General features: G+C 55.1%; 2 protein-coding genes and 3 pseudogenes across 2 annotated transcripts; all 5 read right to left on the bottom strand.

Annotated features, from left to right (window-relative positions):
* Window positions 1–2,287: 2,287 nt before the first annotated feature.
* On the bottom strand, window positions 2,288–3,045 carry LOC132322085 (feather keratin 1-like). The gene is made up of 2 exons (XM_059836280.1): window positions 2,810–3,045; window positions 2,288–2,624 (listed from the first exon to the last, which is right to left on the bottom strand). Exons 1-2 carry the CDS (start codon window positions 3,043–3,045, stop codon window positions 2,288–2,290), a joined length of 573 nt encoding a protein of 190 aa, XP_059692263.1.
* Window positions 3,046–6,852: 3,807 nt separating this feature from the next.
* On the bottom strand, window positions 6,853–7,327 carry LOC132316724 (feather keratin-like). Its single transcript, XM_059815303.1, has 2 exons — window positions 7,299–7,327; window positions 6,853–7,186 (listed from the first exon to the last, which is right to left on the bottom strand). The coding sequence occupies exon 2, from the start codon at window positions 7,159–7,161 to the stop codon at window positions 6,853–6,855; it is 309 nt and encodes a 102-aa protein (XP_059671286.1). The 5' UTR covers window positions 7,162–7,186; window positions 7,299–7,327.
* A 5,952-nt stretch (window positions 7,328–13,279) lies between these two features.
* On the bottom strand, window positions 13,280–14,051 carry LOC132322086 (feather keratin 1-like; annotated as a pseudogene).
* A 4,594-nt stretch (window positions 14,052–18,645) lies between these two features.
* LOC132322087 (feather keratin 1-like) lies at window positions 18,646–19,420 on the bottom strand (annotated as a pseudogene).
* Window positions 19,421–22,232: 2,812 nt separating this feature from the next.
* On the bottom strand, window positions 22,233–22,915 carry LOC132322088 (feather keratin-like; annotated as a pseudogene).
* Window positions 22,916–24,770: the final 1,855 nt, after the last annotated feature.

Below are 24,770 nucleotides of genomic sequence, written 5' to 3' on the forward strand. Positions count from 1 at the left end.
CAAGAGAGTCAACAGCACCTCCCAGTTTGGTATCATCAGCAAACTTGCTAGTGGTGCATTCATCTCCTGCATCCAGATGGTTGATCAGAATCTTGGACAGAACTGGCCCTGGAACGGAGCCCAGAGGCACACCCCTGGTGACTGGTCACCAGCCTGATGTAGCCCCATTCCCTACAACCCTTTGAGCTCTGCCCTTGAGCCAGTTCTTCACCCAGGGCAGCGTGTACCTGCTCATCTCACAGCTGGACATCATGTCCAGAGGGATGCTGTGAGGGACAGGATCAAAAGCCTTCCTAAAATCCAGAAAAACTGCATCCATGGCCTTCCCTTCATCGACAGTGCAGGTGACCTTATCGTAGAAGGCTATGAAATGAAACAGGACGTTTCCTTAGTGGACCCATACTCACTGTGCCTGATGATTGCATTTCCCTTTAAATGCCTTTGAATATCACCCAGTAGGATCTTCTCCATCATTTTTCTAGGTCCTGAGTTTAGACTAACAGGTCTACAGTTTCCTGGCTCTTCACTGACACCCTTTTTATAAATTGGAGTACCGTTGCCTAGCTTGCAGTCAGTGAGGACATCTCCAGACTCCGAAGACCTGCTGTCCCATGTGGGGTGCTGTGTGCGGTTCTGGTCTCCCCAGCATAATTCAGCATAAATATTTCTTGGGGGTTCTTTGCCACTTGAGCAATGCTCGTTGGTGAGGAAGACGAGGTGAGGCAGGAAGGGTATCTGTGCGTCTGTGTTGATGGGTGCTGGAGTGCCTGGCAGGGAAGAGTCACGCTGGGCCAATTCAGGGCTGGGCTAGGGGTGCCAGTGGAATCACATCTGCCCTCCATAAAGGGAGGGTTGTGTAAGTGGATGTGCATAAGTCCATGGGGAAAGATGGTTTGAACCCACGATTGCTGCGGGAGCTACCTGATTTCCTTTACCTGGACATAGAGGAATCTGCTGGAATTGAGTAAGGGGAGGCGCAAAGTCCTGTTCCTCGGGAGGAGACATTCCAGGTAGCAGGAATGGCTGGGGGCATATTGGATAGAAAGCAGCTTAGCAGAGAAGGTGCTTGTGGCCCTGGTGGAAAACAAATGTAGCATGAGGTAGAAAAGCACCCTGCTGCAAAATGGGGCCACCAGCCTCCAGTGTGTCATTAGGAAAAGCGTTGGCAGTAGGTTGAGGGAGGTGACCCTTCATGTCTCCTCAGCACTGGTGAGGTCCCATGTGGGGTGCTGTGTGCGGTTCTGGTCTCCCCAGTGGAAGAAGGGCATGAACGTAGTGGAGCAAGACCAGTGCAGGGCCACCAAGATGCTGAAGTGGCAGAAGCGTCATTCCTATGAGGAGAGGCTGAGGAGCTGGGATTCCTTACCTAGGAGGCAAAGAATGTGCAGGGGTTCTGTCATCAATGTGTATAAATCCCAGACGGGAGGGAGTGAAGTTGAGGGAGTGTGGTTCTTCTGAATAGGGTGCACAACAAGGGCAAGAGTCCATAGGCACAAGTGAGAACAGATGGCATTGCATGGGCGAAGAAGGCAAGTGTTTTCCAGAGTGAGGGTGGTCAGAGAGTGGAAGAGGTGGTGGAGTCTCCCTCCTGGGAGATACTGAAAACCAACCAGCCATGGTCCCAGACAACCTGCTGTGGGTGGTCGTGCTTCAGCAGTGGGTTGAAGCACATGATATCCAGAGGTTCCTGCCGAACTGCATGATTCTGTGATTCTGTTGGCTGGGAGGGCATGAGAGTCATTGTAGGGAAGAGAGTTAGTCAAGTGTGTGCTGGCATGGGGAGACTTTGTGAGAGGCATATGAAGGTGAGAATTATTGCGTCAAAGCCTTTGGGTAAGTGGTGGGTGGGATTGTGTATGTTCTGAAAGCCACAAGGCACCGGCGTTGGTGGTGGCCTGTTTCATAGGAGAGGTGTTGTTGCCCCTTTCCACCGACCGTGATGGGCTTTTAAGCCCTGTTTCTTCTTGGGTGAAGAAAAGTGGAAGCATTTGAGGCTGTGATGCAGGAGAACTTTATTGAGGCAAAAGAGTGAAAATGCAGGAGCACCAAATGGAGGGGAGCTGGTGTGAGGTGCAAAGAAGGAGGTGAGAGAAGAGGAGGAGGTACATGGGCCATGTTTCCAGGCAGCCCGGGCAGGCCCCTTCCCTGCCTTCTTGCTTGGTGCCTTGAGAGGAGGAGCTGTGGACGGCAGGTTCACGTGCCAGGAAGGGCCCGGAGGTGAATCCTCAATCCATGCTGTGGCTTCCCGGATGTGTGTAGTTGGTGTCAGGGGTGGTGGCGAGGGCCCTTAGCAGGGGTAGCAGCCTCTTCTGCCACCAAAGCAGCCCAGGCCTCCAAAGCCATAGCCGTAGCCGAAGCCTCCGGAGGAGACAGGCACTCCCTGGGAGCTGAGGATGTTGCCGACGGCAGCGGATGAGGAGGATCCGACGGCAGTGTTCTGTGGGAAGGAGCTGAGGATGGGTCCTGGCAGGGTGACGAGCACGGGGGGAGGCTGGATGACGACGCGGGAGTCCTCGCACTGCCTGACACAGGGCTCGTTGCAGCTGTCAGCCAGCGGGGTGGGTCCGCAGGGGCGGCAGAGGTCGTAGCAGGCCATGTCTGTGGTGTGGAGGGTCCCTGGAAGAGAGGGTGTTGAGGAAGCGGAGGGGAATGGGTGTGCGAGGGGTGGTGTTGCAGGAGGGCGAGGGATGGGGAGGCGTGGTGTACAGCTGTGGGGAGCGTGGTGTTGGGGAGGCGTCAGGATTGCTGAGTCTGGGGTCAGAGTGTGCTGGAAGAAGGGGCCAGGTGGGTGAGGAGGAGCAGGGGAAGGCGTATCAGGCTCACCTTGTTAACCGCAGAGGAGAAGTGTGTGAGGGAGAGAGGCACTGGGCCGGCTTTTATGCTGGTCCCCAAGTGCCCAAGGGGGTGAGGCAGCCTTTGCGCATGACAGCATTTTTCAGCAAGCAGGCGTTGCATGCCACAGCCTGGCGTGTAATGAGGTTGGGCGTGTTTTCCTTCCCACAGTTCTCCCTTTTCAATGTCCTCCTGTTGATTATGTGTCCACATGGCCCTGGCGGGAGCTTTTAAGTGAGAGTAGGTATTTGGGAGGATTTGCATGGAAGGTGCATGTCAGCATAATTGGCAGACGTGTCTAAAGTGTAGGAGAGGTGGGGTGTTGTCCCTGAGGTCATCCCGTGGCACTCGTGTGGTGTTTGCGGGTGCGTTTTGAAGAGGGGCCCCATTTCCTCGTGGCCCTGGAAGGCTGTTCTGGGCTTTGTGGGTGTGCCGGTCATGAGGCACTTCACTTCACAGGATCACAAAATCATCAAGGTTGGAAAAGACCTGTAAGATCATCAAGTCCAATCCTCAACCCAACACCGCCATGCCCACTAAACTATGTCCTGCAATGCCATGTTCACACGTTCCTTGAACACCTCCAGTGATGGTGACTCCACCACCTCCCTGGGCAGCCTGTTCCAATGCTTCACCACTCTCTCAGGGAAGAAATTTTTCCTGCTATCCAGCCTAAAGCTCCCCTGGCGCAACTTGAGGCCACTTCCATCGCCTTTGCTCTTTCCCCGGCTTGCTGCCATCTCGCTAAGGCTGTCTTTAGGCCTGGCCTTTCCCATTGGGTGTGCTCTGTGGGTGCCTTGGTGCCCCTCTTGTTTTAAGGTTGTATCAAACCAAGCCACTTCCAATCATTCGTGAGTGCTCATGGGTAACTGGGGAGGTCCCAGTTGACTGGAGGTTAGCAAATGTGACACCCATCTGCAAGAAGGGCCACAAGGAAAGGAGGGTCTGGGGAACTCCAGGCCTGTCAGTGTGAGCTCGGTTCCATGAAAGGGTATGGAGCAGATCATCTTGAGTGCCATCACACAGCACATACAGGACAAGGAGGCAATCAGGCCCAGTCAGGATGGGTTTGTGAAAGGCAGGTCCTGCTTGACTCACCTGATCTCCTCCTGTGACAAGGTGAGCTGCTTAGTGGATAAGGGGAAGTCTGTGGATGTTGTTTACCTGGACTGTTGTAAAGCCTTTGACACCATTTCCCAAATCATTCCGGTGGAGAAACTGGCTGCTCGTTGGTTGGACGGGCATACTGTTTGCTGGGTAAAAAACTGTCTGGATGGCCGGGCCCAAAGAGTTGTGGTGAATGGAGTTAAATCCAGTTGGCGGCTGGTCACAAATGGTGTTCCCCCGGGCTCAGTATTGGGACTAGTTCAGTTTAATATCAATGATCTGGACGAGGGCATTGAGTGCACCCCCGGTAAATTTGCAGATGACACCAAGTAGTGCAGAGTGTTGATCTGCTTGAGGGTAGGAAGGCTCTGCAGAGGGCTGTGGGCAGGCTGGATGGATGGGCCGAGGCCAATTGTATGAGATTCAACGAGGCTCAGTGCTGGGTCCTGCAGTTGAGCGACAACCCCATGCAACGCTACAGGCTTGTGGAGGAGTGGCTGGAAAGCTGCCCAGTGGAAAAGGACCTGGGGGTGTTGGTCAACAGCTGGCTGAATAGGAGCCAGCAGTGTGCCTGCATGGCCAAGAAGTCCAACGGCATCCTGGCCTGTATCAGAAACGGTGTGGCCAGCAGGAGTAGGGAAGGGATTGTCCCCCTGTCCTCGGTGCTGGTGAGGCCGCACCTCAAATACTGTGTTCAGTTTTGGGCCCTTAAGTCTACAAGAAAGAGATGGAGGAGCTGGAGAGCATCCAAAGAAGAGCAACGGAGCTGGTGAAGAGTTGATAGAAGAAGACTGAGGAGGAGTGGCTGAGGGAACTGGGGTTGTTTAGCCTGGAGAAGAGGAGCCTCAGGGGCGACCTTATCGGTCTCTTCCACTGCCTGAAAGGAGGCTGTAACGTGGTGGGATTCAGTCTCTTATCCCTAGTAAGGAGTGATAGGATGAGAGGAAAGGGCCTCAGGTTGCACCAGGGGAGGTTTTCATAGGATACTTAGAATGCTTTCTTCATTAAAAGGGTTGTCAAGCCTTGGAACAGGCTGCCCAGGGAAGTGGTTGAGTCACCATCCCTGGAGGTATTTGAAAGACATGTAGACGTGGCGCTTGGGGTGACTGTTTATTGGTGGACTTGGTAGTGTTAGGTTAACGGTTGGAGTCGATGATGTTAATTGTCTTTTCCAAGGTAAAAGTTTCTGTGATTGTATATGGGGCACCCTGCAAGGGCAGGTGAGTTTCTGGAGAGCCCATGAGTGTGGCAAGAGGCAGAGGAGGAGTGGGGCCCTGGTGAGCGAGGGCCTTTGGGGTTTTTACTTGAGCTGAGTGCCGAGGGGTGAGATTCTTTCCCTGCATAGTGTTTGAGACGCAGAAAGAGAATTTGGAGATTGCCGAAGGGAGTTGTAGGCGAGCATGCAGCACGTGGCGGCAGAGCTGAGGCCCTGGTGGTGGTGGGTGCATGCCAAAGGGTTGATGAATGGCCAGGCCTGCCTGGATTGAGCTGAAGTGAGTGTTTTGCAGGCTGTTTGTCAGGCGAGCAGTGCTTGTTGCTGAGGAAGATGAAGGGAGGTAGGACAGAGTGCTGTGCGACTGGGTGTCCGTAAGCCCACGGGGCCTGATGGGTTGCAGCCAGGAATTCCAAGGGAGAGGGCTGATGGCCTTGGGAGGCCGGTGCTCATTGTCTTGGAATGGTGATGTGCCTTGGAGCAGTTCCTGAAGACTGGTAGAGAGCTCGTATCTTGAAGAAGGTCAAGATGGAGGATCGTGGAAAGTAGAGGCTGGTGAGCTTGACCACATTTCTGGGGAAGGTGATTGAGGAAATCCTTCCGGAAAGCCCTGCAAACCCAGAAAGGGCCAGAAGGTGCTGGAGAGCGGTCGGCATGGATTTATGAAGGGAAAATGGTGTTTGACCGAACTCTGTGCCTTCAAGTTTGAAGTGACTGGGTGTTGGACGAGGGGAAAGCAGTGGCTGTTGTTGAGCTGTACTGGAATGAAGCCGTTGTCAGTGTCTCCCACTACGTGCTCCTAGAGAAGCTGAGAAAGTATGGGTTGCGTAAGTGGCCAGTGAGGGGGAGTGCAAAGTGGCTGAAGGGCTGGGCCCAGAGCCTTGTGATCAGTGTCAGGAGAAGAGGCCATGTGCACAAGCGAAAAGAGATAGAATTCCGTGAGCAAAGAAGGCAAGGCTTTTCCAGAGTGAGGGTGGTCCAAGAGTAAAAGAGGTGGTGGAGTCTCTGTCCTTGGAGATACTGAAAACCCGAGTGGCCATGGCCCCAGACAACCTGCTGTAGGGGGCCGTTCTTGAGCAGGGGGGTTGAAGCACATGTTCTCCAGAGGTTCCTGCTGAACTACATGATTCTGTGATTCTGTTGGCTGGGAGGGCAGGAGAGTCATTGTAGGGAAGAGGGTTAGTCAAGTGTGTGATGGCATGGATAGAGTTTGTGAGAGGCATACGAAGGCGAGCATTACTGCGTCAAAGGCTTTGCGCAAGTGGTGGGCTTGCGTAATGTTCTGGAAGCCACGGGGCACCGATGTTGGTGGTGGCATATTTCGTAGGAGAGGTCTTGTTGACCCTTTCCTTCAACCCTGATGGAATTTTATGCCCTTTTTTTTCTTAGGTGAAGTTGGAATAGCCTTGGGAGAAGAAAGGAAGTGGAGGCATTTGAGGCTGGGATGCAGGAGAATTTTATTGAGGCAAAAGAGTGAAAATGCAGGAGCACCAAGTGGAGGGGAGCTGGTGTGAGGTGCAAAGAAGGAGGTGAGAGAAGAGGAGGAGGTCCATGACAGACCCCTTCCTTGCTTGGTGCCTTGAGAGGAGGAGCTGTGGACAGCAGGTCGATATGCCAGGAAGGGCCAGAAGTGCATCCTCAATCCATGCTGTGGCTTCCTGGGTGTCGGTGTTTGGTGTCAGGGGTAGTGGCGAGGGCCCTTAGCAGGGGTAGCAGCCTCTTCTGCCACCGAAGCAGCCCAGGCCTCCAAAGCCATAGCCGTAGCCGAAGCCTCCGGAGGAGACAGGCACTCCCTGGGAGCTGAGGATGTTGCCCACGGCAGCGGATGAGGAGGATCCGACGGCAGTGTTCTGTGGGAAGGAGCTGAGGATGGGTCCTGGCAGGGTGACGAGCACGGTGGAAGGCTGGATGACGACGCGGGAGTCCTCGCACTGCCTGACACAGGGCTCGTTGCAGCTGTTAGCCAGCGGGGTGGGTCCGCAGGGGCGGCAGAGGTCGTAGCAGGCCATGTGTGTGGTGTGGAGGGTCCCTGGAAGAGAGGGTGTTGAGGAAGCGGAGGGGAATGGGGGTGCGAGGAGTGGTGTTACAGGAGGGTGAGGGATTGGGGAGGCGTGGTGTGGGACTGTGGGGAGCATGGTGTTGGGGAGGCGTCAGGACTGCTGAGTGTGGGGTCAGAGCGTGCTGGAAAAGATGGGCTAAGTGGGTGAGGAGAAGGAGGGGAAGGGGTTTCAGGCTCACCTTGCTGACTGCAGAGAAGAAGGCGTCAGGAGCAGTGTGTGAGGGAGAGAGGCTCTGGGCTGACTTTTATTCTTGTCCCCAAGGGGCGCGACCATCTTTGCGCATGACAGCATTTTTCAACAAGCAGCTGTTATATGCCATAACCTCGTGAGTAATAAGTTGGGACGCGTTTTCCTTCCTGAAATTCTGCAATTTCCTGTCCTCCTCTTGAGGACATGTCCGCTTGGCCCAGGCGGCAGCTTTTAAGTGAGAGTATTAGAGGCCAAAGGCTGGTGTTGATGGCACGTGTCAGGGCAGGTAGAAGTCATGACCAAAGCATAATAGAGGTGGGGTGTCGTCAGTGATGTCATCCCGTGGCACTCGTGTGGTGTGGTTTGCGGGTGCGTTGTGAAGAGGGGACCCCATTTCCTCGCCTCTCTGTCAGGCTGGTCTGGGCTTTGGGGGTGTGCCAGGCATGAGGCGTTGCCCCTTCCAATGTGTTCGGTCACTCCACACACTGCTGCCAACTCGCTAAGTCTGTCCTTAGGCCTGGCCTTTCCCGTTGGATGTGCTCTGTGGGTGCCTTGGTGCCCCTCTTGCTTGTAGGCTTTTAGGTGGGTGTGTTGGGTTGTCATGGCAAGGTTTTGGTAGCGAAGGGGCTACAGGGGTGGCTTCTGTGAGAAGGCTCCAGAAGCTTCTCCAGTGTCTGATAGAGCCAATGCTGGGTAGGTCCAAGATGGAGCTGCTAGTGGCCAAACGTGAGCCAATCAGCAACAGTGGTAGCGCCTCTGTGCTAAACATATTTGCTAAGGGGAAAAATCTGCTGCGCTATATTAACTGGATGAGAGAAGGGAGAAGGCGCTGGAGCCGAGATTCCCTGCAGCCTGTGGTGAAGACCATGGTAGAGCAGTTTGTCCCCCTGCAGCCCATGAAGGTCCATGGTGGAGCAGACATCCACCTGCAGCCCATGGAGGACCTGACACCGGAGCAGGTAGATGCATCCGAAGGAGGCTGTGACCCCATGTATAGCTCTGCTGGAGCAGGTCTTCTAGCCGGACCCGTGACGCCACGGGCGACCCACGCTGGAGCAGTCCGTTCCTGAGTGTCTGCACCTCGTGGAAAGGAGCCATGCTGGAGCAGTTTGTGAATAACTGCAGCCTGTGGGAAGGAGCCATGTTGGAGAAGTTTGTGAAGGACTGTCTCCCATGGGTGGGACCCCACTTTGGACCAAGGCGGGAGTGTGAGAAGGAAGGATTGGCAGAGATGAGTGATGGCCTGACCACAACCCGCATTCCCCGTCCCCCTGCGCCGCTGGGGAGGAGGTGGTAGAGAATTTGGGAGTGAAGTTGAGGCCAGAAGAAGGGAGGGATGGCAGGAAGGTCTTTTAGGTTTTATTATTAAATTTGATTTTTTTTCTCATTATCGTACTCTTAATTTCGATTGTCAATACGTTAAATTAATTTTTCCCTTGACAGTAATTGGTGAGTGATCTACCGTGTCCTTATCTCGACCCAGGAGCCCTTGGTGTATTTGTCTCCCCCTGTCCAGCTGAGGAGAGGCAGTGATAGAGCGGCTTGGTGGGCACTGGGCATCCAGCCCAGGTGAACCCACCACAGAGCCCCACCTTCCCAGCAGAGCAGGGTCAGGGGCTTGTTCCTGCACCTGGTGCTCAGTGCCCCATGCTGTGGTGCAGGGTCCCCACGGTGAGGAGGATGGTGAGCTCACAGAGGGGGCTCTCTGTGTGACCTCAGAGCAGAGGGATGGTGGCTTGGGGTCCCCTGCACAGGTGGTCCAGGGACCCTGCAGCAGAGGGGATGGTGGTCGGGAGACTCTTGCATGGGTCCCTGCAGTGAAGAGGGGATGGTGGTGTGGGGATCCCCCCAAGGGTTCAGTTGGGGACCCCACAGCAAGGTGAGACCGTGGCCTGGGGACTCCCATATCGCTGGAAGCTGGGCACGGTGACACGGGACCCTGTGTGTGTGGCCCTGGCACCCCGCCGTGAAGGAAGATGGTGTCATGGGGACTGCCAGGAGATTGGTCTGGGGAACACAGCAAGGGGGGACAGGACAGGGGACCCTGCGTGGGTGTCCCTGGCACCCTGCAGCAAGGACAAGAAGTGCAGGGTCTGTTGATGTATTTATTGATGTCAGATTTATTTGGGGGGTGTTATTTAATCAGGGCATTTTCCCTCCCTCTCGCCCCTCTGAGGTCTCTAACTTCTTCCGTGTGAGGGGTTTGGGTTGGGTTTTGGCAGCATTTCTACTCATTCATTCCCTCGTTCACCTCCCACCCCTCCCAGCAGTTGTTTTGGGGGCTGTTTTGTGAAGATTACCTATTTATTGGACTGGAGGTGTTGATTTTGGGGTGCTGAGAGTGGCCTTCTGGAAGCTTCCAGGAGCTTCTGCAGCAGCTGGTGCCTGTCAGCCATCCCCTGATTGGCAGGTTGTTAGCTGCCTCCCGATTGGCAGGTTGTTAGCTGCCTCCCGATTGGCTGGTCGCTGAGGGTGCTGAGGCAGTGCCTGGCTGTGGTGAGGGAAGGCTGCGGCCGCGGGGCTGAGGCTGGTGAGCTCTGGGAGAGCTGGTGAGGCCCGTGAGAGGCCCAGGGGGAGCGGGAGCGGCAGGCAGGGGAGGCTGGGAGTGACCGCCTGTGGGGTCTTTCTTTGGGCTGAGTGCCGAGGGCTGAGGCCATTTCTCTGCGCAGTGTTTGTGGGGCCAGAGCGGGAGTGGACATGGTGGAGGGGAAATGGGAGGGGCGCATGCTGGGCTGTGCGCCTGAGAACCTCGAGGTGCTGTTTGTGTGCGGAAGGTTTGATGGAGCAGAATAGACTAGAGTAGAGCAGTCCAGTTGGAAGGGACCTACAAGGATCATCTAGTCCAACTGCCTGACCACTTCAGGGCTGACCAAAGGTCAAAGCATGTTATTAAGGTCATTGTCCAGATGCCTCTTAAACACTGACAGGCATGGAGCATTGACTGCTTCTCTAGGAAGCCTATTCCAGTGTTTGACCACGGTCTCTGTAAAGAAATTCTTCCTAATGTCGTCTGAACCAACCCTGATGCAGCTTTGAACGATTCCCATGTGTGCTGTCGCTGGGTCCAAGGGAGAAGTGATCAGCACCTCCCTCTCCCCTTCCCCTCCTCAGGAAGCTGCAGAGAGCAATGAGGTCACCCGTCGGCCTCCTCCAAACTAGGCAAACCCAAAGTCCTCAGCCCCTCCTCACAGGACATGCCTCCCAGCCCTGTCACCACCTTTGTTGTCCTCCTCTGGATGCTTTCAAGGACCTTCAGATCCCTCTTAAATGGTGTGGCCCAGAACTGCTCACAGTACTCAAGGTGAGGCCGTACCAGAGCTGAATACAGCGGGACAATCCCCTCTTTTGACCGGCTGGTTATGGTGTGTTTGACGCACCCCAGGACGGGGTTTGCCCCCTCGGCTGCCAGGGCACACAGCTGCCTCCTGTTGAGCCTGCTGTCAGCCAGCACCCCCAGATCCCTTTCTGCGGGGCTGCTCTCCAGCCTCTCCTCTCCCAGCCTGTGCTTGTGCCCGGTGTTACTGCGTCCCAGGTGCAGAATCTGGCATTTGTTCTTGTTAAATTTCATACCGTTGGGCAATCATCAATGCTCCAATCTCTCTAGATCCGTCTGCAAAGCCTCTTGTCCCTCAAGAGAGTCAACAGCACCTCCCAGTTTGGTATCATCAGCAAACTTGCTAGTGGTGCATTCATCTCCTGCATCCAGATGGTTGATCAGAATCTTGGACAGAACTGGCCCTAGAACGGAGCCCAGAGGCACACCCCTGGTGACTGGTCGCCAGCCTGATGTAGCCCCATTCCCTACAACCCTTTGAGCTCTGCCCTTCAGCCAGTTCTTCACCCAGGGCAGCGTGTACCTGCTCATCTCACAGCTGGACATCATGTCCAGAGGGATGCTGTGAGGGACAGGATCAAAAGCCCTCCTAAAATCCAGAAAAACTACATCCACCACCTTCCCTTCATCGACAGTGCAGGTGACCTTATTGTAGAAGGCTATGAAATGAAACAGGACGTTTCCTTAGTGGACCCATACTCACTGTTGCTGATGATTGCCTTGTCCTTTGAACGCCTTTCAGTAGCACCCAGTAGGATCTTCTCCATCATTTTTCTAGGTCCTGAGTTTAGACTAAGAGGTCTGCAGTTTCCTGGCTCTTCACTGACACCCTTTTTATAAGTTGGAATAACGTTGGCTGGCTTGCAGTCAGTGAGGACCTCTCCAGAGTCCCAAGACCTGCCCAAATTCAGCGTAACTGTGTCTTGGGGGTTCCTTGGCACGTGGGATGTGCTTGTTGGTGAGGAAGGCGAGGTGAGGCAGGAAGGGTATCTGTGCATCTGTGTTGATGGGTGCTGGAGTGCCTGGCAGGGAAGAGTCACGCTGGGCCAATTCAGGGCTGGGCTAGGGGTGCCAGTGGAATCACGTCTGCCCCCCATAAAGGGAGGGTTGTGTAAGTGGATGTGCATAAGTCCATGGGGAAAGATGGTTTGAACCCACGATTGCTGCGGGCGCTACCCAATGTCCTTGCACTGGACATAGAAGAATCTGCTGGAGTTGAGTAAGGGGAGGTGCAAAGTCCTGTTCCTGGGGAGGCAACATTCCAGGTAGCAGGAGTGGCTGGGGGCATATTGGATAGAAAGCAGCTTAGCAGAGAAGGCGCTTGTGGCCCTGGTGGAAAACAAATGTAGCAAGAGGTAGAAAAGCACCCTGCTGCAAAATGGGGCCACCAGCCTCCAGTGCGTCATTAGGAAAAGCGTTGGCAGTAGGTTGAGGGAGGTGACCCTTCGTGTCTCCTCAGCACTGGTGAGGTCCCATGTGGGGTGCTGTGTGCAGTTCTGGTGTTCCCAGTGGAAGAAGGACATGAACGTAGTGGAGCAAGACCAGTGCAGGGCCACCAAGATGCTGAAGTGGCAGAAGCGTCATTCCTATGAGGAGAGGCTGAGGAGCTGGGATTCCTAATCTAGGAGGCAAAGAATGTGCAGGGGTTCTGTCATCAATGTGTATAAATCCCAGACGGGAGGGAGTGAAGTTGAGGGAGCGTGGTTCTTCTGAGTAGTACGCACGACCAGGACAAGAGTCCTTGGGCACAAGTAGAGAACACATGGCATTGCATGGGCGAAGAAGGCAAGTGTTTTCCAGAGTGAGGGTGGTCAGAGAGTGGAAGAGGTGGTGGAGTCTCCCTCCTGGGAGATACTGAAAACCAACCAGCCATGGTCCCAGACAACCTGCTGTGGGTGGTCGTGCTTCAGCAGTGGGTTGAAGCACATGATATCCAGAGGTTCCTGCCGAACTACATGTTTCTGTGATTCTGTTGGCTGGGAGGGCATGAGAGTCATTGTAGGGAAGAGGGTTAGTCAAGGGTGTGCCGGCATGGGGAGACTTTGTGAGAGGCATATGAAGGTGAGAATTATTGCGTCAAAGCCTTTGTGTAAGTGGTGGGTGGGCTTGTGTCATGTTCTGGAAGCCCTGAGGCACCGGCGTTGGTGGTGCCATGTTTCATAGGAGAGGTGTTGTTGCCCTTTTCCACCAACCGTGATGGGCTTTTAAGCCCTGTTTCTTCTTGGGTGAAGAAAAGTGGAAGCATTTGAGGCTGGGATGCAGGAGAACTTTATTGAGGCAAAAGAGTGAAAATGCAGGAGCACCATGTGGAGGGGAGCTGGTGTGAGGTGCAAAGAAGGAGGTGGGAGAAGAGGAGGAGGTACATGGGCCATGTTTCCAGGCAGCCCGGGCAGGCCCCTTCCCTGCTTCCTTGCTTGGTGCCTTGAGCGGAGGAGCTGTGGACAGCAGGTCAACGTGCCAGGAAGGGCCCGGAGGTGTGTCCTCAATCCGTGCCGTGTCTTCCCGGATGTGGGTGTTTGGTGTCAGGGGTAGTGGCGAGGGCCCTTAGCAGGGGTAGCAGCCTCTCCTGCCCCCGAAGCAGCCCAGGCCTCCAAAGCCATAGCCGTAGCCGAAGCCGCCGGAGGAGATGGGCACTCCCTGGGAGCTGAGGATGTTGCCGACGGCAGCAGATGAGGAGGATCCGACAGCGGTGTTCTGTGGGAAGGAGCTGAGGATGGGTCCTGGCAGGGTGACGAGCACGGCGGGAGGCTGGATGACGACGCGGGAGTCCTCGCACTGCCTGACACAGGGCTCGTTGCAGCTGTCAGCCAGCGGGGTGGGTCCGCAGGGGCGGCAGAGGTCGTAGCAGGCCATGTGTGTGGTGTGGAGGGTCCCTGGAAGAGAGGGTGTTGAGAAAGTGTAGGGGAATGGGGGTGCGAGGGGTGGTTTTGCAGGAGGTCAAGGGAGTGGGGAGTCGTGGTGTGGGGCTATGGGGAGCGTGGTGGTGGGGAGACATCAGGGCTGCTGAGTGTGGAGGCAGATCGTCCTGGAAGAGGCAGGCCAGCTGCGTCTGGAGAGGAGGGGAAGGGGTTTCAGGCTCACCTTGTTGACCGCAGAGGAGAAGGTGTCAGGCGAAGTGTGTGAGGGAGAGAGGCACTGGGCCGGCTTTTATGCTGGTCCCCAAGTGCCCAAGGGGGTGAGACAGCCTTTGCGCATGACGGTATTTTTCAGCAAGCAGGCGTTGCATGCCACAGCCTGGTGTGTAATGAGGTTGGGCGTGTTTTCCTTCCCACAGTTCTCCCTTTTTAATGTCCTCCTCTTGATTATGTGTCCACATGGCCCTGGCGGGAGCTTTTAAGTGAGAATAGGTATTTGGGAGGATTTGCATGGAAGGTGCATGTCAGCATATTTGGCAGACGTGTCTAAAGTGTAGGAGAGGTGGGGTGTTGTCCCTGAGGTCATCCTGTGGCACTCGTGTGGTGTGGTTTGCGGGTGCGTTGTGAAGAGGGGCCCCATTTCCTCGTGGCCCTGGAAGGCTGTTCTGGGCTTTGTGGGTGTGCCGGTCATGAGGCGCTCCACTTCACAGAATCACAAAATCATCAAGGTTGGAAAAGACCTGTAAGATCATCAAGTCCAACCATCAACCCAACACCAACATGCCCACTAAACTATGTCCTGCAATGCCATTTTCGCACGTTCCTTGAACACCTCCAGTGATGGTGACTCCACCACCTCCCTGGGCAGCCTGTTCCAATGCTTCACCACTCTCTCAGGGAAGAAATTTTTCCTGCTATCCAGCCTAAAGCTCCCCTGGCGCAACTTGAGGCCGCTTCCATCGCCTTTGCTCTTTCCCCGGCTTGCTGCCATCTCGCTAATCCTGTCTTTAGGCCTGGCCTTTCCCATTGGGTGTGCTCTGTGGGTGTCTTGGTGCCCCTCTTGCTTTAAGGTTGTATCAAACCAAGCCACTTCCAATCATTTATGAGCGCTCATGGGTAACTGGGGAGGTCCCAGTTGACTGGAGGTTAGCAAATGTGATGCCCATCTGCAAGAAGGGCCGAAAGGAGGGTCTGGGGAACTCCAGGCCTGTTAGTGTGAGGTCAGTTCCATGAAAGGGTATGGAGCAGATCATCTTGAGTGCCATCACACAGCACAAACAGGACAAGGAGGCAATCAGGCCCAGTCAGGATGGGTTTGTGAAAGGCAGGTCCTGCTTGACTCACCTGATCTCCTCCTGTGACAAGGTGAGCTGCTTGGTGGATGAGGGGAAGGCTGTGGATGTTGTTTACCTGGACTGTTGTAAAGCCTTTGACACCATTTCCCAAATCATACTGGTGGAGAAACTGGCTGCTCGTTGGTTGGACGGGCATACTGTTTGCTGGGTAAAAAACTGTAAGGATGGCCGGGCCCAAAGAGTTGTGGTGAATGGAGTTAAATCCAGTTGGCGGCTGGTCACAAATGGTGTACCCCTGGGCTCAGTATTGGGACTAGTTCAGTTTAATATCAATGATCTGGACGAGGGCATTGAGTGCACCCCTGGTAAATTTGCAGATGACACCAAGTAGTGCAGAGTGTTGATCTGCTTGAGGGTAGGAAGGCTCTGCAGAGAGCTGTGGGCAGGCTGGATGGATGGGCCGAGGCCAATTGTATGAGATTCAACGAGGCTCAGTGCTGGGTCCTGCAGTTGAGCGACAACCCCATGCAACGCTACAGGCTTGTGGAGGAGTGGCTGGAAAGCTGCCCAGTGGAAAAGGACCTGGGGGTGTTGGTCAACAGCTGGCTGAATAGGAGCCAGCAGTGTGCCTGCATGGCCAAGAAGTCCAACGGCATCCTGGCCTGTATCAGAAATGGTGTGGCCAGCGGGAGTAGGGAAGGGATTGTCTCCCTGTCCTCGGCGCTGGTGAAGCCGCACCTCGAATACTGCGTTCAGTTTTGCGCCCTTAAGTCTACAAGAAAGAGATGGAGGAGCTGGAGAGCATCCAAAGAAGAGCAACGGAGCTGGTGAAGAGTTGATAGAAGAAGACTGAGGAGGAGTGGCTGAGGGAACTGGGGTTGTTTGGCCTGGAGAAGAGGAGCCTCAGGTGCGACCTTATCGGTCTCTTCCACTGCCTGAAAGAGGCTGTAACGTGGTGGGATTCAGTCTCTTATCCCTAGTAAGGAGTGATAGGATGAGAGGAAAGGGCCTCAGGTTGCACCAGGGGAGGTTTTCATAGGATACTTAGAATGCTTTCTTCATTAAAAGGGTTGTCAAGCCTTGGAACAGGCTGCCCAGGGAAGTGGTTGAGTCACCATCCCTGGAGGTATTTGAAAGACATGTAGACGTGGCGCTTGGGGTGACTGTTTATTGGTGGACTTGGTAGTGTTAGGTTAACGGGTGGAGTCGATGATGTTAATTGTCTTTTCCAAGGTAAAAGTTTCTGTGATTGTATATGGGGCACCCTGCAAGGGCAGGTGAGTTTCTGGAGAGCCCATGAGTGTGGCAAGAGGCAGAAGAGGATTGGGGCCCTGGTGAGCGAGGGCCTTTGGGGTTTTTACTTGAGCTGAGTGCCGAGGGGTGAGCTTCTTTCCCTGCATAGTGTTTGAGACGCAGAAAGAGAATTTGGAGATCGCCAAGGGGAGTTGTAGGCGAGCATGCAGCACGTGGCTGCAGAGCCATAGCCCTGGTGGTGGTGGGTGCATGCCAAAGGGTTGATGAATGGCCAGGCCTGCCTGGATTGAGCTGAAGTGAGTGTTTTGCAGGCTGTTTGTCAGGTGAGCAGTGCTTGTTGCTGAGGAAGATGAAGGGAGGTAGGACAGAGTGCTGTGCGACTGGGTGTCCGCAAGCCCACGGGGCCTGATGGGTTGCAGCCAGGAATTCCAAGGGAGAGGGCTGATGGCCTTGGGAGGCCGGTGCTCATTGTCTTGGAATGGTGATGTGCCTTGGAGCAGTTCCTGAAGACTGGTAGAGAGCTCGTATCTTGAAGAAGGTCAAGATGGAGGATCGTGGAAAGTAGAAGCTGGGGAGCTTGACCTCATTTCTGGGGAAGGTGATTGAGGAAATCCTTCCGGAAAGCACTATCAGGTCCAGGAAGTGTAAGAAGGTGCTGGAGAGCCGTCAGTGTGGATTTACAATGGGAAAATGTTTGACCGAACCCTGTGCCCGTACTTGATCAGCGGGGTTGAAGAACATGTTCTCCAGAGGTTCCTGCTGAACTACATGTATTGGGTTTGTGTGGCAGCGCTTTGGTAGCAGGGGGGGCTACAGGCGTGGCTTCTGCGAGAAGCTGCTAGAAGCTTCTCCTATGTCTGATAGAGCCAATGCCAGCCGACTCCAAGACGGATCTGCCACTGGCTAAGGCTGAGCTAATCAGCAACAGTGGTAGCGCCTCTGTGATAACATATTTAAGAAGGGCTGAAAAACCAGGAAGAGGCAGCCGGAGAAGAGAGGAGTGAGAATATGTGAGAGAAACAACTCTGCAGACACCAAGGTCAGTGAAGAAGGAGGGGGAGGAGAGGCTCCAGGCGCCGGAGCAGAGATTCCCCTGCAGCCCGTGGTGAAGACCATGGTGAAGCAGGTTGTCCCCCTGCAGCCCATGGAGGTCCACGGTGGAGCAGATATCCACCTGCAGCCCGTGGAGGACCCCACGCTGGAGCAGGTGGATGCCTGAAGGAGGCTGTGATCCTGTGGGAAGCCCATGCTGGAGCAGGCTCCTGGCAGAACCTGTGGAGCCGTGGAGAGAGGAGCCCACGCTGGAGCAGGTTTGCTGGCAGGACTTGCGATCCCGAGGGGGGCCCACGCTGGAGCAGTCTGTTCCTGAAGGACTGCACCCCGTGGAACGGACCCATGCTGGAGCAGTTCGTGAAGAACTGCAGCCCGTGGGAAGAACCCACGTTGGAGAAGTTCGTGGAGAACTGTCTCCTGTGGGAGGGACCCCACGCTGGAGCAGGGGAAGAGTGTGAGGAGGAAGGAGCGGCAGAAACAACGTGTTATGAACTGACCGCAACCCCCATTCCCCGTCCCCCTGCGCCGCTCGGGGGGGGAAGAGGTTCAGGAGTGAAGTTGAGCCCGGGAAGAAGGGAGGGGTGGGGGGAAGGTGTTGTTTTTTTAAGATTTGGTTTTACTTCTCATTATCCTACTCTGATTTTGATTGGTAATAAATTAAACTAATTTCCCCAAGTTAAGTCTGTTTTGCCCATGATGGTAGTTGGTGAGTGATCTCCCTATGTCCTTATCTCGACCTACGAGCCTTTTCCTCATATTTTCTCTCTCCTGTCCAGCTGAGGAAGGGGAGTGAGTGAGCAGCTGTGTGGTGATTAGTCCAGCTGGGCTTAAACCACGACACTACATGATTCTGTGATTCTGTTTGCTGGGAGGGCGGGAGAGTCATTGTAGGGAAGAGAGTTAGTGAAGTGTGTGCTGGCACGGGGAGACTTTGTGAGAGGCGTACGAAGGCGAGCATTACTGCGTCAAAGCCTTTGGGTAAGTGGTGGGCTTGCCTAACGTTCTGGAAGCCCTGAGGCACCAGTGTTGGTGGTGGCATATTTTGTCGGAGAGGTCTTGTGGCCCCTTTCCACCCACCCTGATGACCTGCTGAGCCCTGTTTTTTCTTGGGTGAAGTTGGAAAAGCCTTGGGAGAAGAAAGGAAGTGGAGGCGTTTGAGGCTGGGATGCAGGAGAAGTTTATTGAGGCAAAAGAGTGAAAATGCAGGAGCACCAAGTGGAGGGGAGCTGGTGTGAGGTGCAAAGAAGGAGGTGGTAGAAGAGGAGGAAGTACATAGGCCATGTTTCCAGGAAGCCCAGGCAGGCCCTTTCCCTGCTTCCTTGCTTGGTGCCTTGAGAGGAGGAGTTGTGGACGGCAGGTCGACATGCCAGGAAGGGCCCGGAGGTGCGTCCACAATCCGTGCCATGGCTTCCCGGATGTGGGTGGTTGGTGTCAGGGGTGGTGTTGAGGGCCCTTAGCAGGGGTAGCAGCCTCTCCTGCCCCCGAAGCAGCCCAGGCCTCCAAAGCCATAGCCGTAGCCGAAGCCGCCGGAGGAGATGGGCACTCCCTGGGAGCTGAGGATGTTGCCGACGGCAGCAGATGAGGAGGATCCGACGGCGGTGTTCTGTGGGAAGGAGCTGAGGATGGGTCCTGGCAGGGTGACGAGCACGGGGGGAGGCTGGATGACGACGCGGGAGTCCTCGCACTGCCTGACACAGGGCTCGTTGCAGCTGTCAGCCAGCGGGGTGGGTCCGCAGGGGCGGCAGAGGTCGTAGCAGGCCATGTGTGTGGTGTGGAGGGTCCCTGGAAGAGAGGGTGCTGAGGAAGCGGAGGGGAATGGGTGTGCGAGGGGTGGTGTTGCCGGAGGTCAAGGGAGTGGGGAGGCATGGTGTGTGGCCAGGTGGGGAGTGTGGTGTTGGGCAGGCGTCAGGGCTGCTGAGTGTGGAGGCAGATCGTACTGGAAGAGGCAGGCCAGGTGTGTGAGGAGGAGGAGGGGAAGGGGTTTCAGGCTCACCTTGTTGACTGCGGAGAAGAAGTCGTCAGGCGAAGTGTGTGAGGGAGAGAGGCACTGGGCTGACTTTTATGCTGGTCCCCAAGTGCCCCAGGGTGTGAGACAGCCTTTGCGCATGACGGTATTTTTCAGCAAGCAGCTGTTGCATGCCACAGCCTGGCGTGTAATGAGGTTGGGCGTGTTTTCCTTCCCACAGTTCTCCCTTTTTAATGCCCTCCTCTTGATTATGTGTCCACATGGCCCTGGCGGGAGCTTTTAAGTGAGACTAGGTATTTAGGAGGATTTGCATGGAAGGTGTGTGTCAGAGTAATTGGCAGACGTGTCTAAAGTGTAGGAGAGGTGGGGTGTTGTCCCTGAGGTCATCCCGTGGCACTCGTGTGGTGTGGTTTGCAGGTGCGTTGTGAAGAGGGGCCTCATTTCCTTGCGGCCCTGGAAGGCTGTTCTGGGCTTTGTGGGTGTGCCGGTCATGAGGGTCTGCACTTCACAGAATCACAGAATCATCAAGGCTGGAAAAGACCTGTAAGATCATCAAGTCCAACCCTCAACCCAACACCGCCATGCCCACTAAACCATGTCCTGCAATGCCACGTCCACACATTCCTTGAACACCTCCAGTGATGGTGACTCCACCACCTCCCTGGGCAGCCTGTTCCAATGCTTCACCACTCTCTCAGGGAAGAAATTTTTCCTGCTATCCAGCCTAAAGCTCCCCTGGCGCAACTTGAGGCCACTTCCTTCGCCTTTGCTCTTTCCCCGGCTTGCTGCCATCTTGTCTTTAGGCCTGGCCTTTCCCGTTGGGTGTGCTCTGTGGGTGTCTTGGTGCCCCTCTTGCTTTAAGGTTGTATCAAACCAAGCCACTTCCAATCATTCGTGAGTGCTCATGGGTAACTGGGGAGGTCCCAGTTGACTGGAGGTTAGCAAATGTGACACCCATCTGCAAGAAGGGCCACAAGGAAAGGAGGGTCTGGGGAACTCCAGGCCTGTCAGTGTGAGCTCGGTTCCATGAAAGGGTATGGAGCAGATCATCTTGAGTGCCATCACACAGCACATACAGGACAAGGAGGCAATCAGGCCCAGTCAGGATGGGTTTGTGAAAGGCAGGTCCTGCTTGACTCACCTGATCTCCTCCTGTGACAAGGTGAGCTGCTTAGTGGATGAGGCAAAGGCTGTGGATGTTGTTTACCTGGACTGTTGTAAAGCCTTTGACACCATTTCCCAAATCATTCTGGTGGAGAAACTGGCTGCTCGTGGCTTGGACGGGCAAACTGTTTGCTGGGTAAAAAACAGTTAGATGACTGTGCCCAAAGAGTTGTGGTGAATGGAGTTAAATCCAGCTGGCGGCCGGTCACAAGTGGTGTTCCGCCGGGCTCAGTATTGGGGTCAGTTCAGTTTAATATCAATGATCTGGATGAGGGGATGGAGTGCACCCTCAGTAAGGTTGCAGATGACACCAAGTAGGGCGGAGTGTTGATCTGCTTGATGGTAGGAAGGAACTACAGAGGGCTGTGGGCAGGCTGGATCGATGGGCCAATGCCAATTGTATGAGATTCAACGAGGCTCAGTGCTGGGTCCTGCACTTGGGTGACAACAGCCCATGCAATGCTACAGGCTTGTGGAGGAGTGGCTGGAAAGCTGCCCAGCGGAAAAGGACCTGGGGGTGTTGGTCAACAGCCGGGTGAATAGGAGCCAGCAGTGTGCCCAGGTGGCCAAGAAGGCCAACGGCATCCTGGCCTGTATCAGAAATAGTGTGGCCAGCAGGAGTAGGGAAGGGATTGTCCCCCTGTCCTCGGCACTGGTGAGGCCGCCCCTCGAATACTGTGTTCAGTTTTGGGACCTTAACGCCTCAAGGAAGAGATGGAGGGGCTAGAGAGCATCCAAAGAAGAGCAAGAAACCTGGTGAAAGGTCTAGAGCACAAGTCCTGTGAGGAGCGGCTGAGGGAACTGGGGTTGTTTAGTCTGCAGAAAAGAAAGCTGAGGGGAGACCTTATTGCTCTCTACAACTACCTGAAAGGAGGTTGTAACGAGGTGGGTTTCAGTCTCTTCTCCCTAGTAAGGAATGATAGGACAGGAGGAAATGGCCTCAGGTTGCGCCAGGGGAGATTTAGATTGGATATTAGGAACAACTTCATCCCCAAAAGGATTGTCAAGCACTGGAAGAGGCTGCCCAGGGTAGTGTTGAGTCACCATCCCTGGAGGTATTTCAAAGATGTGGAGACATGGCGCTCAGGGACATGGTTTAGTGGTGGTTTGGCAGTGTTAGGTTAATGGTTGGACTCAATGTTCTGAAGGGTCTTCTTCAGCCTAAATGATTCTATGATTCTAAATGCGTAAAGCCACGGGGAGCTTGCGTCAGAGGCATGGGTAGATGTGCATTAGTATGTCCAAGCCTTTGTTTGGGCAGGTGAAGGGCTTGCGTCATGAGCTTGCAGCTCCTCTGTGCCAGTCTGTGGTGGTGGTGTTGCTGGTTACATACTTCCTAGAAGAGGTCTTGTAGCCCCTTTCCACCCACCCTAATGGCCTCCTGAGCTCTGGCTTTGTGCTGGCTGAGGTTAGAAGTGGCTTGGGAGATGAAATGAAAAGGCGACTCAGGCTGGGATGCAGAAGAACTTTACTGAAGGTAAAAAACAGGTAAAAGGGAGGACCACCGAGGGAAGGGAACCAGTCTGAGGTGTAAGTAGGGTGACCATCAGCCGAGGTTCCTTGCGTGCACTAGATTATTCCAGAGCATCAAGGGCTTTCTTTCCTGCAGCGGTAGCTGCGAACAAGAGGTCCTCGATGGTCTTTAGCTTGTGAGAAGGTGTTTGCAGCAGAGACTAGGGGACGTAGCAGAAGCGGCGATGCAAAGAAGGACTTGGGAGAAGAGGAGGAGGTGGATGGTCCATGTTTCCAGGCAGCCTGGGCTGGCCCCTTCCTTTCTTGCTTTGTGCCTTGAGAGAAAGAGCCATGAGCAGCAGGTCCACATGCCAGGAAGGGCCCGGAGGTGCGTCCTCAATCCATGCCTTGTTTTCCAGGGTGTGAGTGGTTGGTGTCAGGGGTGGTGGCGAGGGCCCTTAGCAGGGGTAGCAGCCTCTTCTGCCGCCGAAGCAGCCCAGGCCTCCAAAGCCATAGCCGTAGCCGAAGCCACCGGAGGAGATGGGCACTCCCTGGGAGCTGAGGATGTTGCCCACGGCAGCGGATGAGGAGGATCCGACGGCGGTGTTCTGTGGGAAGGAGCTGAGGATGGGTCCTGGCAGGGTGACGAGCACGGCGGGAGGCTGGATGACGACGCGGGATTCCTCGCACTGCCTGACACAGGGCTCGTTGCAGCTGTCAGCCAGCGGGGTGGGTCCGCAGGGGCGGCAGAGGTCGTAGCAGGCCATGTGTGTGGTGTGGAGGGTCCCTGGAAGAGAGGGTGTTGAGAAAGTGGAGGGGAATGGGTGTGCGAGGGGTGGTGATGCAGGAGGGCGAGGGAGTGGGGAGGTGTGGTGTGGGGCTGTGGGGAAGCATGGTGGTGGCGAGGCATCAGGGCTGCTAAGTCTGGGGGCAGACCGTACTGGAAGAGGCAGGCCAGGTGGGTGAGGAGAAGGAGGGGAAGGTGTTTCAGGCTCACCTGTTGACCGTCAAGGAGAAGGTGTCAGGAGAAGTGTGTGAGGGAGAGAGGCGCTGGGCCGGCTTTTATGCTGGTCCCCGAGTGCCCCAGGGTGTGAGACAGGCTTTGTGCATGACGGCATTTTTCAGCAAGCATGTGTTGCATGCCACACTTGTGTGTAATAAGATGGGGAGTGTTTTCATTCACGAAATTCTGCAATATCATGTCCTTCTCCTGAGGATGTGTCCACCTGGCACTGGCGGCAGCTTTTAAGTGAGTATTAGAGGCCAAAGGCTGGTGTTGATGGCACGTGTCAGGGCAGGTAGAAGTCATGACCAAAGCATAATAGAGGTGGGGTGTCGTCAGTGATGTCATCCCGTGGCACTCTTGCTTGTAGGCTTTTAGGTGGGTGTGTTGGGTTGTCATGGCAAGGTTTTGGTAGCGAAGGGGCTACAGGGGTGGCTTCTGTGAGAAGGCTCCAGAAGCTTCTCCAGTGTCTGATAGAGCCAATGCTGGGTAGGTCCAAGATGGAGCTGCTAGTGGCCAAACGTGAGCCAATCAGCAACAGTGGTAGCGCCTCTGTGCTAAACATATTTGCTAAGGGGAAAAATCTGCTGCGCTATATTAACTGGATGAGAGAAGGGAGAAGGCGCTGGAGCCGAGATTCCCTGCAGCCTGTGGTGAAGACCATGGTAGAGCAGTTTGTCCCCCTGCAGCCCATGAAGGTCCATGGTGGAGCAGACATCCACCTGCAGCCCATGGAGGACCTGACACCGGAGCAGGTAGATGCATCCGAAGGAGGCTGTGACCCCATGTATAGCTCTGCTGGAGCAGGTCTTCTAGCCGGACCCGTGACGCCACGGGCGACCCACGCTGGAGCAGTCCGTTCCTGAGTGTCTGCACCTCGTGGAAAGGAGCCATGCTGGAGCAGTTTGTGAATAACTGCAGCCTGTGGGAAGGAGCCATGTTGGAGAAGTTTGTGAAGGACTGTCTCCCATGGGTGGGACCCCACTTTGGACCAAGGCGGGAGTGTGAGAAGGAAGGATTGGCAGAGATGAGTGATGGCCTGACCACAACCCGCATTCCCCGTCCCCCTGCGCCGCTGGGGAGGAGGTGGTAGAGAATTTGGGAGTGAAGTTGAGGCCAGAAGAAGGGAGGGATGGCAGGAAGGTCTTTTAGGTTTTATTATTAAATTTGATTTTTTTTCTCATTATCGTACTCTTAATTTCGATTGTCAATACGTTAAATTAATTTTTCCCTTGACAGTAATTGGTGAGTGATCTACCGTGTCCTTATCTCGACCCAGGAGCCCTTGGTGTATTTGTCTCCCCCTGTCCAGCTGAGGAGAGGCAGTGATAGAGCGGCTTGGTGGGCACTGGGCATCCAGCCCAGGTGAACCCACCACAGAGCCCCACCTTCCCAGCAGAGCAGGGTCAGGGGCTTGTTCCTGCACCTGGTGCTCAGTGCCCCATGCTGTGGTGCAGGGTCCCCACGGTGAGGAGGATGGTGAGCTCACAGAGGGGGCTCTCTGTGTGACCTCAGAGCAGAGGGATGGTGGCTTGGGGTCCCCTGCACAGGTGGTCCAGGGACCCTGCAGCAGAGGGGATGGTGGTCGGGAGACTCTTGCATGGGTCCCTGCAGTGAAGAGGGGATGGTGGTGTGGGGATCCCCCCAAGGGTTCAGTTGGGGACCCCACAGCAAGGTGAGACCGTGGCCTGGGGACTCCCATATCGCTGGAAGCTGGGCACGGTGACACGGGACCCTGTGTGTGTGGCCCTGGCACCCCGCCGTGAAGGAAGATGGTGTCATGGGGACTGCCAGGAGATTGGTCTGGGGAACACAGCAAGGGGGGACAGGACAGGGGACCCTGCGTGGGTGTCCCTGGCACCCTGCAGCAAGGACAAGAAGTGCAGGGTCTGTTGATGTATTTATTGATGTCAGCTTTTTTTGGGGGGTGTTATTTAATCAGGGCATTTTCCCTCCCTCTCGCCCCTCTGAGGTCTCTAACTTCTTCCGTGTG

Source organism: Gavia stellata, chromosome 3 (genome assembly GCF_030936135.1).
Source record: "Gavia stellata isolate bGavSte3 chromosome 3, bGavSte3.hap2, whole genome shotgun sequence".
In the NCBI taxonomy this organism is placed as follows: Eukaryota; Metazoa; Chordata; class Aves; order Gaviiformes; family Gaviidae; genus Gavia; species Gavia stellata.